This window comes from Notothenia coriiceps, unplaced genomic scaffold (assembly GCF_000735185.1).
Source record: "Notothenia coriiceps isolate Sejong01 unplaced genomic scaffold, NC01 NC01_scaffold00007750, whole genome shotgun sequence".
Classification (NCBI taxonomy): Eukaryota; Metazoa; Chordata; class Actinopteri; order Perciformes; family Nototheniidae; genus Notothenia; species Notothenia coriiceps.
This window is the reverse complement of record NW_011340451.1, coordinates 40,662-52,381: the sequence shown is the minus strand read 5'-3', so window position 1 is coordinate 52,381 and position 11,720 is coordinate 40,662. Positions and strand designations below refer to the sequence as shown.

General features: G+C 39.8%; 1 protein-coding gene across 1 annotated transcript in view; it reads right to left on the bottom strand.

Moving 5' to 3' along the window:
• Window positions 1-4,840: 4,840 nt before the first annotated feature.
• LOC104944266 (rab GTPase-activating protein 1-like) overlaps window positions 4,841-11,720 on the bottom strand; it is a gene marked incomplete at its 3' end in the record, with an annotated part of 33,701 nt that continues 26,821 nt past the window's right edge. The window contains exons 6-7 of the mRNA XM_010769779.1: window positions 10,670-10,711; window positions 4,841-4,969 (exon numbers count right to left, since the gene is read on the bottom strand). Of these exons, the coding sequence (XP_010768081.1) occupies window positions 4,841-4,969; window positions 10,670-10,711 (171 nt within the window). The remainder of the gene's footprint in view (window positions 4,970-10,669; window positions 10,712-11,720) is intronic.

Here is an 11,720-nt window from a genome sequence, read left to right as displayed (position 1 = left end):
TTTGAGTTTTCTTAAGCTGTATGCCATAATCAGCAATATTAAAATAATAAAAGGCTTGCAATATTTCAGTTGATTTGTAATGAATACAGAATGTATGACATTTTTGTTTTTTTAATTGCATTACAGAAAATAAAGAACTTTATCACAATATTCTAATTTTCTGAGACAGTCCTGTATATAAAACATGTCTGTGAAGTTTTTTTTCAAAATAACAAACAGATCATGCCTTTTAGCTATGCCTCATTTTGCTCTATTTGCTCTATTCCAGCCCTGTCTTCAAAAGGGCTGATTCTGTGGCAAATGAGCTGCAGCTGACCCCTCCCCCTGCAAAATTAGGGGGGCGTGGCACGAGCGTCATGTTACCATGCTGTTACCATGCTTTTACCATGCTGTTACCATGCCACGCAACCTCTCATTCCCCTGATAGGTGGAGAGTTGGCCATATAGGCAGAGCACCCCGTTTCTGACGTCAGAGATATTTCAAATCTGTATCAGTCTGTATCAGATCCGTTGCAGCCCGTTTTTAGAGATTTGGGTATGGAGGAAAAGAGAGAGGGTTGTGTTTTCTGACACTTGGTGAGTTCCCTGACACACCGGGGATACATATTCCTGTATAAAAGACATACAAAAGTGCATTTTGCATGATAGGTCCCATTTAACCATTATACTTGAGAAGAGAGTGAGGAATCTACTGAACACTTCCTAATAGCCAAGGTTTACACATTGGATCAGTGTCAATGCTTCTGTCTGAGGGCTTTAATTGTTCTGCTCTTTCTACTGTCACAGTCTTTAAACCAGTCCCTCTTTTAGCTTTTAAAATAGAACATTCCCTGTGGATAAAAGTATATGGAGCAAGTCATTGAGAAGGAGAGAGATGAAACTGTAGACTGTAGAGTGAGGAGAAGGACTTACAGAAGAATTCCTTTCTTCCTTGTCTTACACTTTTCACGTTTTTTCCTGTCTTGAGCATCAGCTTGTGACACGCCACGCCCGATAGAGTGCTGTCTTAGAAAGTATGTTAGGGAAGACCAGCCATGTTCAAACGCCACCGGAGAAACATAGGGGAAACCTTTCTGTTCAGACCACTTTGCTCTCGGTTCACCCCCAGCCATTTTTAACATATTTTTCTCTGTCAGCGTTTAAATCGGATCAGCTGAACTTAAATAAGCTGCTTAAAACATCGAAAGAATTCACTGGCACCTTGGCTTGATGAACACAACGGGCAGTAGGGTGGCTTAGCCTTTCTGGGGATTATGGGAAGAATTTGAATTTCTCAGCCTTCTTTAACATCCGCCCGACCGCAGCTGGTGTGATGACTTTTCAGGACTTAAAGAAAGAAGGAGAGAGATGTCGTATATGAATTTGCCGCCCAGGGTTTGACGGATTAATCCTTCCAGCAGAGAAGCTACACTTCGACAAACAGGGAAAGAAGAAATAATGATGTGCACTGCGTAGTGAGACAGACAGAATAATTACAGAGAAGGAAAAATATAGAATCCCAGAGAAAGACCTAGAGAATGAAGATGTTAACATGGCTAGCTAAAAAATTCAAGTTTGTTCATGGTAACTGATTTAGGCCAGATTATTAGATATATTTGATCACATTTGAAATATCTTACTAGATGAGTCTAGTTTATAGTTAATCGAGTGTGAAGTTTAGTGAACATAAAAGAGCGGATTGATTTGAATGGTTACCTCTTGTTACCTTATTTATAGCAATTAATATATTGATATTTGTGTATATACTAATTGAGAATATATTTAAGAAATGTTGTTTTATTAATATGGTACTTATATTATTTATGTATTTTAGTTAAATAATTCATTGTGGCTCATGTTTTTTTTATGTGGTCACTCTTTTCTGCAATTATTAGTAAGTGACTTTATGCTTCCACCTATTCCTTTTTGAATGCCTTTTATCAATGCTAATAAGTGGCGCAGTGTGAGTATTTCACATATGTCTCTCTCAAATTGTGTGAACCTTAGTAATATCAACCTGGTATATATATACAGAATTCTGCCTTGAAATGTACATTGATAGAGAGGTTGACATGCATAAAAAGTGTAATGTTAATATATATTAGGGTAGATATTACAGGGCTAAGAACAAGCCACACTCACTGGAGCAAATCAGAAAATGTACCTTCATGAGAAAACAACACAATGCCTTTCTAAGGCACCAAATAACACAGCAAAGTAACGATGATTGTAGTTGCCACAATAAGTTGATCAAATAATAATTAACTTATTTAATAAAAATAATCACTAACAATTTGATAACATTTCCGTTAAAGTATTTTTTTCAGTTCCTCAAATATTGAGATTTCTCAGTTTTATATTAAATTAGACTGAATATTTCATTTTCATTTAATCGTTTATTTGAACCGGGACAATGCACATTAATGAACATTTTAAACAAAATAATGCTTTTAAATGTAAATTAGCCGGATTTTAGCTTTGAGCTAATTTCCATCCGTAGTGCCGTCACATACAACATTTATGAACATAACATTTATATACATGGCAAACAGAAATACATGATATGCAGAAAGAGCATGAGCAGCATAGAAGCCATAACCACAAGGCAGTGCAATGTAGCAGCTACGATATATAAAGTGCAGGAGAAGATAAAAGAGCTACATAAATATGGGGGCTNGGCCATACCTATATAAAACATGTCTGTGAAGTTTTTTTTCCAGGACTGTCTCAGAAAATTAGAATATTGTGATAAAGTTCTTTATTTTCTGATTGCATTACAGAAAATAAAGAACTTTATCACAATATTCTAATTTTCTGAGACAGTCCTGGAAAAAAAACTTCACAGACATGTTTTATATAGGTATGGCCCTACAATATATGATACAAATATAGCATGATAGGTCCACTTTAAGGTTTAAGGCGTCTCCCTCCCAAGAGTCTGACAATATCCAGTGACTTTCCAACATACCTGCATCAAAATCAGTATTTTGATTTGATGAAAATGTGTGTTTAATCACACAAAACCTGTGTGTGTATGCTCTTGTTCAACATAAAGCCTGGTATGACAGGTTGCATTGAATTGTGCAATAGGGCCAAAATGTAACTAAACCACTAGAGATAAACAGTGAGTCACAGTGCAGGATATCCTGTATGTAAAAAACACTGAAATTCAGCAAACATGGGGTGATCGTAAGCATTGTCCTCATTTGGAGACATGCGTCCTGCCTGTACTGGCAAAATGCCTTTCAACACAACAATACATTACAACCTGCTTACTCACTGAAAGTTTTTTGGAAGATAAGTTAATCGGAAAATGCCTGAAATATAAAATATTAACTGTATGTAGAAACAAAAAGCGAGCATGAGAAAAAAAAAGAGAAGGGCAGAGGGAGGATGATTATCTCTTCCATCTTTCAGTCGACCCTTTCCTTCCCCTATCTCACACACACACACACACACACACACACACACACACACACACACACACACACACACACACACACACACACACACACACACACACACACACACACACACACACACACACACCATGTACTGCACAGGTCTCTGGTGACCTTAGCAAATTCCCCAAATGCCAGCAGTCTCATTAAGGTTATTGGGAGAATGATAACACGCGTGTTTCCGTGTATGTGCAGGAATGTTTGTGTCCACTCAACCTTGTATGCTCTGAGGAAAACTATTACAACCATCCACGGAAGAAGTCTTTTATCTGCTAAAGACAAATTGGAGTAAAGACCAATAAACTGCAACATACATAAAGACTGGTTCAAAAAACAACAACAAACAGCTAGAGTGAATACCATGGCATATTGCAAAGGGTTAACCCTAACCTAAGAAAACACAACTCAACTATTCATTAGACTGTCAAAACTACTTAGCAATTAGTGTTCAGTGGGTTTTTAAAAGCATGTCAGCTAAAAACAACTGTCTGAACCAAAACAGTTGATTTATGCAACTCGGTACATTGTAGAGCTCTGTAAACACAAGAGAAGCTGTAATCTTAATTCTCTGTAGGTTCAACCCCCTTGACATAGTAACAATGTTTTCGCATTGTCACTTGACGCAATGTTGTTATAAAATATAGTTTACAGCCAATTTAAAGAATGTAGTAATTATCTGAGACTTGTTTCTCCCCTCTATGTCGGCCGCCCCCCTGACACAATAGAGATCCCACCCGCCGTTTATCCAGTTTAAAAAAGCTATTCCTGTTCTGAGCATCATTTGTGTGGTAGTTATTTTGTTGATTTGTTTTTAACGTGTTAGTCATGTTTTGATAAATGGAATAGGAGAGCATTGGCAACATCCAATCCTGAAGTCATATTCAGAAAACCCAAAATGCCACAGTATCACCGGCTCTTTTAGACTCACATCTCTGTGTAGTGCAGTGCAAATAAAACTCAAGAACACAATACAAAGACAGAAAGAGTTTTTAAAAGTCATGAGGGACACCGACAAACAGATCAGCTATAGTGCTGTGTGGACAAATTAGGGATGTCACTGCAGTACCCCGCGCTGCATTTAATCACCACGAAGGCCAAATCTGTTCTTGACTTGCCCAATGACCTTTGACCCCTCTGGGAAAGTGTTTTGTGTCTCAGAGTGAGATGCTAAGACTTATAATAATCATAAATCCTTTTTGTGTTGCTTGGATTCCTACAATAATCCTACCAGAATCCAGGAATGAGTTGTAAGTGTGCCTAAGTACACACTTAAACAGCAGTTTTAGTGTTTTCTACGGTGCAAAAGGTTTTGTCAAACTTTGAAATTAAGATACAGGGAAAGTCAGGAATAAAGGGCTTAGGAATAGAAATGTCCTGTGTTGGTCTGTAGAGCTCCTTACCTTGATGTTGCAGGCCTGCTCCATAAGCCTGCGGGCGTTCTCCGCAGCTCGGTAGCGTTTGGGGAGCTGGACTCTGAAGAACTTAAGAGCCCCTTCAAAGTCTGCCTGCAAGAGGTCCTCTTTAGACGTCTGGAGCGAGACATGAGGAGATGGGACACAGATAGACATATGATGGTCACTAAGAGTCATCTAATGTTTGTAGGTCTCTTGCTTCAATGATCCTTTAGGGTGGTGTGGCCCTGAAAGTGTTTCATTAATTAGGTGTTGCGTGAAGCAGTTTGAGATCACTGACCTTTTATGTAAATCACAGCAAGCACACATATTACAGTAGAGGTCATTTACAAGCACTCTGTCAAGATGCTGTACACAAAAACTCAAACAGTGGAGCTGTTTTGTCACTGAATTTGTACTGGGTAACTGAGCTAATAAATATCACCCTCTGGTGGTGTAAGGATGCATAGTCAAAATAATGTATCCAGAGAAAATATTTTATGTACTGTACATGGCTGTTCAACTGTCACTCGAATTCCAAGACAAGCTATACAAAATGATCCAGAGTTTTGTCTGTTTAATTTCAAATTGAATACAGTATTGGTTATAATGAAATTGAACTTTTAGGCAGCTTGAAAATTGACAGTAAGTGCAAGAGTTGAAATTTGCAATCCAAGAGCTTTCTGTTGGAGTTTTCTATATGGATATAGTTGTACAGAATCAGGTTTTATAGCACAAAGCTAACATGCTAGCCTTCTCCTGCAAATAAAGTTCAGGCATTCGGCTGGCACCTCTGTCTAGTGTGACAACCTAGAAGGTTGCACATTCTTATCTGGAATGGTCCAAAAAATAATGTGCAACTTTCAATTTCAAAATATGTAAAAGGGTTGAAGTTCAAACCTCCACCAAAAACAGATTATTATTATTATATATAATATTTATTTGACCAATGCAAGAAGAGAAGAGACAGAAGTTTCTAGTCTGAGACATGTTTGCCTGTTTTTCCATCCGTCCTTTACAGTAGCACTTTTAATGTTTAACACAAGTCAAACTAAAAAGGTGACTTTGTAACTCTTAACCAAAGCAACCCTGCATGTGCAGTTTAGTTCTCTCTCACCGCCAGCAGTTTAGGGACGAAGAGCCGGTGTCCCATCCCAAGGAGACCCATCGCCTTGCAGAAAGAGTCTGCTGAGGCCTCACTGCTGTTTGCCCTCTCCTCCGCATTTCCCTCTCCGCCCTCCAACGCCATGTGCACTGCTGGAAGGGGCCGGTGCGGGGTCAAGGAAGGTATAGAGGTAGGAGAGGGCAGAGAGGAGAGTGGAGGAGATGGTGGTGGGGTGGGGCAGGGTGAGGGAGAGGGGCGGTCCCGCTCAGGGGCCAGGGCGGCAGATGACTCCAGCGTGTAGTCCGAACGTCCCAGTGGATTTCTTGGAGTTGTAGGACAGGTGGACTGGGAGCAGAGTTTATTCACCCTCAGCTAAGTTTTGCCGTGAGGTCACCCCCTAGTCAAAAAGAGTCCCGGGGTACGAGGTGACTGACCATCTGGTTGAAGGAGCTGATAACACCACATGAAGCAGTGTCCTAGGAACACACAGCAGACCGGGCAGGTTCCTTTTAATAAAGTGAATCTACTCCCCACAGAATATGGAGAAGTGGACGTCGGTGGATGCCACTCGGCTTGTACCACTGTCAGAGGACGGTAACGACCACAAGATGAAATAAAACAACAGTCAGAAAAAGATGCATGGACATTGCATTTGGCATAATGATGAGTCTTCCAGTTACCTGCCAGACTCACTTTCAAATCTAGTCTCCCCGTGCCAAGCTCCCAAAACCAATTCCAATACAGTACGCCATTGCCTAGCAACAAAGCTTCTCAACACGTGGGCTGATGCTCCAGCAAACAGCAGTGATGGATAAGTATGCAACCTTTTTTTTTTTTTCTTAGTTGTAAGACTTCAAAGCCAGAGAGAAAAACTCCCTCAGTCTACGCAACTGAGACTCCTTAATGCTCAAGGCTTCGTGCGGGCGTGACAACACATCAAAGCACTAGAGGTTTTGTACCCTGTTTTCAAACAGGAAGCCACACCAGGTGTGAAGCAGACAGGATTTAAAGCTTTTTTTTATGTGGAATGGCCTGAATTAACAGCATGAATCCTTTCATCTGAATAAACCCAATTTAAGCTTGAGCAGGCGGTCCTGAGGAGCGGGCAGAAGCTGTCGAAATGTGGTCTGTTTTCATGGGAGTGTGCCCCTTTTCTGCCTTCCGGAGATGATGATGCATTCGTGTTTGCTTATGGCTGAGTGGATGCTGAACTCGTTGAGTCAGATTTAAGCCAATGATGTAAGAAAACCAAGATGAGCTTGGAAAGAGGTATAAAACCAGAGCGTATAACAATAGATTCTCTGTATCTTTGCTCTTTCTCTTCACCGATATGACCCTCTGATCTGAAGTCTCAGTAGATCCAAACCACTGGAGCAGTAACAGCACAGTCCAGTCAGCAGCTCCAGTATGGACTCCAGTGTTTTTCACTCCGGCAGATATCCATCAGGAGCAGCATCCAGGCATCCGGTCTTTAATTAGTCAGTAGATTATTTATATGGAAAGCCAGCTCCTTCAGATGGAAACTCACTTTGGCCTCTCTACGACAAAGGCTAAATAGATGAGTGTAAGCATTAGAGTTTGAGTTATCAGGAGTGATGGTCGTAGCCAGCAGCTGGGGTGAGGCAAAGAAACCACACAGCGTTTCCTGTCCACCAGCTTTCCCTTTTCACTCAGCCTTCCTCACTTCCTCTTTGTTATGCTAACAGCTAATAGCTAGCAGTAAGCAGGGGCGGCTCCTTGGCAGAGTTCTGGGTGATGAACAGAGGTAGCATCATGACAAAATGCATCGCCAGCCAACACAGAAGAAGAAAAGGTGGAGGTAGATGGGTGGCAGGAAAAGAAGACAGAGCTTTGGCAGAGAAGAAGCGTCAATGGGAGGTAAAGACGAGGAGGAAGAACAATTTTGAAAAACATAAACAGAGCTTCTCTCCTCCAGGTCCAGATTGCTAACGCTTTAGCTTATGCTCCTGTTGTGCATGGCGAGTGCTAAGCAGAAGAGGGAGGGAGGTGGACACAGATAGAGGGAGGGGTGATGCGAGCAGAGAGGAGAGCAGGATGGGTGGAGGGGGAGGAGGGAACCTCAGGGGAGAATGCCGTCATGCCTGGCCAATGAGAGGCAGGCAGTGGAAGCCCCTTCCACCCTCCTCACATCCTCATTTGTTCTCCATTCCCGACCATCGCATGCACCAAATCTTTCTCTGTCTGACACACACAATGCATTATTGCTCTCATATAGAGCAGGAGGGCTTTTTTGATTAACTCTGTATGATACGTCTAGAGAGCAAAGCCTGATTAAGCCGCACTAGGTAAAGAAAAAAATCGCTTAGTTTATTTATTATAGTGAGTATTTATATCATGGAAGGAACTGAAACATTTATTGTCTTTTTTTTTATCATTATCAGGTCTATAGTTAAAAGTTTGTGTTAGAACATTTTATTAAATACTGGATCAGAATTCAGTATTGGCAGATAATAGATTTTGAAGTACTGGTTTTCATGGCAAATTAAACTTGATTGGGGATAATATATATATATATTTTATGATTTCTAACCCATATTTTTCTATTAGCAACTATGATAAAAAACTATTGTCGTATCCATAATGGCTCTCACTGATGATCATGTACATATACTGTACAGCCTCCATGAACCTTTTAATCATGTATGGATTTACTGATTTCCCTATGATTTTATGAATAGTCATGATGTTTTCAGGGGATGGCAAAAATAAAAAGGGAAACGGAACAATTATCATTTTAGCATGGATCAACTAAAATGACCCATGTGTTACATGACTTCCAGATTAAACATAAAATAATGTTATTTTTGTATGTTAAACTTGATCTTTAAACTTGATCTTTAAACAAGAAAATAAATGAAAAGTAGACATGCTAAATTATTCTCTATTTAGTTCTTTAAAAATACTAAGACTGCATCACAACACAAATCCCACTCCTCATTATCTGGATCTCTAGAAGCTTCAGCACGACTTCAACAAGTGCTGCACCATCAAATGAATGTCCACATTGACCAACGTGACACCGACATGCAATATGACGCAGTCATCGATCCATCCCACCACAAACAGATCTGATAACACAACAACTGGTTCTAAACCGTTCAGCTCTGAAGGAAACATCATTTCCACATGGAAAGTCAAGGCTTGACTATTGCAACGCTCTCCTCATCGGGACTCCTAGCGGGAGCCTTCAGAAGCTCCAATACGTACAGAACAGTGCCGCTAGGATCCTGATGAGGGTGAGAAAGTACAGCCACATCACACCCGTCCTTCATTCCCTCCACTGGCTTCCTGTCTCATTCAGGATTGAATACAAGATCTCACTGCTCGCCCATCAGTGCATCCACGGGAACGCTCCTTCATACCTAAAATAACTACTCACATCACAAACCTCCACACGCAACCTTCGTTCCACAACAAAAAATCTGCTTCGCCCCCCCAGGACCAAACTCCACACAATGGGGGATCGGGCTTTCTGTGCAGCTGCTCCTCACCTGTGGAATTCCCTCCCAGACCACCTGAGGACTCCACAGACAACCTGAGGACTCACAGACCACCTGAGGACTCCACAGACCACATGAGGACTCCACAGACCACCTGAGGACTCCACAGACCACATGAGGACTCCACAGACCACATGAGGACTCCACAGACCACTGACACCTTTAAGAAAGGCCTAAAAACCTTTCTTTTAAAAAAAAGCCTTTGATTAAACTTTTGTTTCTTTTATTAGTTTCTTACGCCTCCTGTAGCACTTTTGGATTGCTTTTAGCAATGAAAGGTGCTTTACAAATACAATTTATTATTATTATGTTTGGAAATATTTATTTAGAACTCAGTACATTGTTGTACATTTCTTTAACTACCTTACACTTCACGACTTGTAACATGTTTTTTCTAGCTCGAGACAAATGTTAAACATATTGTTTTGTTTGCTCTTTTTATCTTGCATGTTTTTACTTTATGTATGTCTATTTTGTTGTATGTGCCTATGTTTTATATTTTCATGAAACCACATCCCAAATGGTTTACTTTTGAAAATGTACATTTATGAATTATGAGCAATCATTCTTACATTTTTCAACATCGGAAGGAACTCTATCAAAACGATGTATTCACCCTTACCTGCATATTAATGTTTAAAATGTAATTGCATTTGTTAATAAGCTAGTAACTTCAGCTGAGGGCAGTGTGGGTGATATATACACACACTTTTTTTTTATTACTATGAATCAATACATACACTGCTCAAAACACATGCTACACCATAATAGTAAAACGATACATTGAAATGTATTATTTGCTGTTGTTGCACCCTGCATCACATTCAACCTGCCATCTAATTTGTCTTAAATACAACCTGCCTCATTACTTCATGATGCAATTTCTGATTTGAGCACTAGAGGGCAATAACTGCCAACTCTCTGACCTCTTCCTAATAATGTAGGTACTAATGCAGCTCCTCACACCACAATGCCTCTTTTGCACAGTCATTCTTTCCAAAAGCTTTGCAGTTTTCCTGCTTTGATGTACGCACTTGATGTACACACATTTTCATAAATAACACTCTTATAAACTGCTCAAAACATCTGTGCATAACTAACATTTTATTTTTACATGCAATAATTGAAGTTAAGAAAAGAGTCCAGATTGGCTTTTTCTTAAATCCATGTTATATGAATAATTTTTCATCATATATAACAAATAGTACTAACCTTGAGCAGGGCCAGGGCTACGTTGAAAATGATGTTCAATCCCTGGAAGAGAAAGGACGATTAGATATGAACACAGAAAAGGTTTGTGCAATTCATGTTTATCAGGATGTTTTAATGTGTCAGAGCATCAGTGAATATGTTTCTGATACACAACAATTGAATAAAAAGATATACAGTATATACAGTATTAAAGTTGACACATCATAAATGTGTTCATAATGACCCTTTAACAGTGCATGTGTTTGTGTATGAACTGCATTTGCACAGTAAATCGAGCATACATTATTTTTGTAAATCAGCAGCATAATTGAAAGGAAATATAAATTTACCCACTTTTTAAATGAATCTCTATTGAGATAACTAACAAAAGATGTCTAAAAAACTGAGTTGCAAATAACAAGATAATACAACTTGAAAATAAACAGATAAAGTCCTAAATGTACATGTTTTGATCATATATGAATCACAGACAGTGTTTCTATTCACTGATTTACAGCATGCACATGAATTGCTGCGACTATGTGTTTTACCCTCCCTCTTTTGTTGACACAATGCTTCTGATTTTGACACAGAAAGAAAGAAAATGTGAAGCTGATGTCAGCCCTGCATGGGAACACCCGTCTCCTTGGTCCCCATGACAACCAGTTCACATGGCAACACAGAGCTAAAAATATCTGGACGGCTCTAAAAATAACCGGAGACAGATAAAAGAGAGGGGGAGCTCTGCCTTCACACACACCTTTGTTTGTAGGCCTCAAGATGGTGCTACAGTGCTGAAGCAGGATCAAAGGTGTGTAGGAGAGATAGGAAGATAATCTCTTAGTGTGTGTATGTGTTTGTGTATCTGAGCAAGACAGATTTAAGAGGAGAAACTGAGATAAACATGCAGACAACAAAAACATCATGACTTGGACTGGGAATGTGACAGGGCGATGGACCAGGTAGGAGTTAAGTGTTGAAATAACGTGCATATCATAAGTGATATTGATACGCAGCATTACAATAGTTACTGGTGACCTCAGTTTATGACCTCAAAAATATCATGCGACAT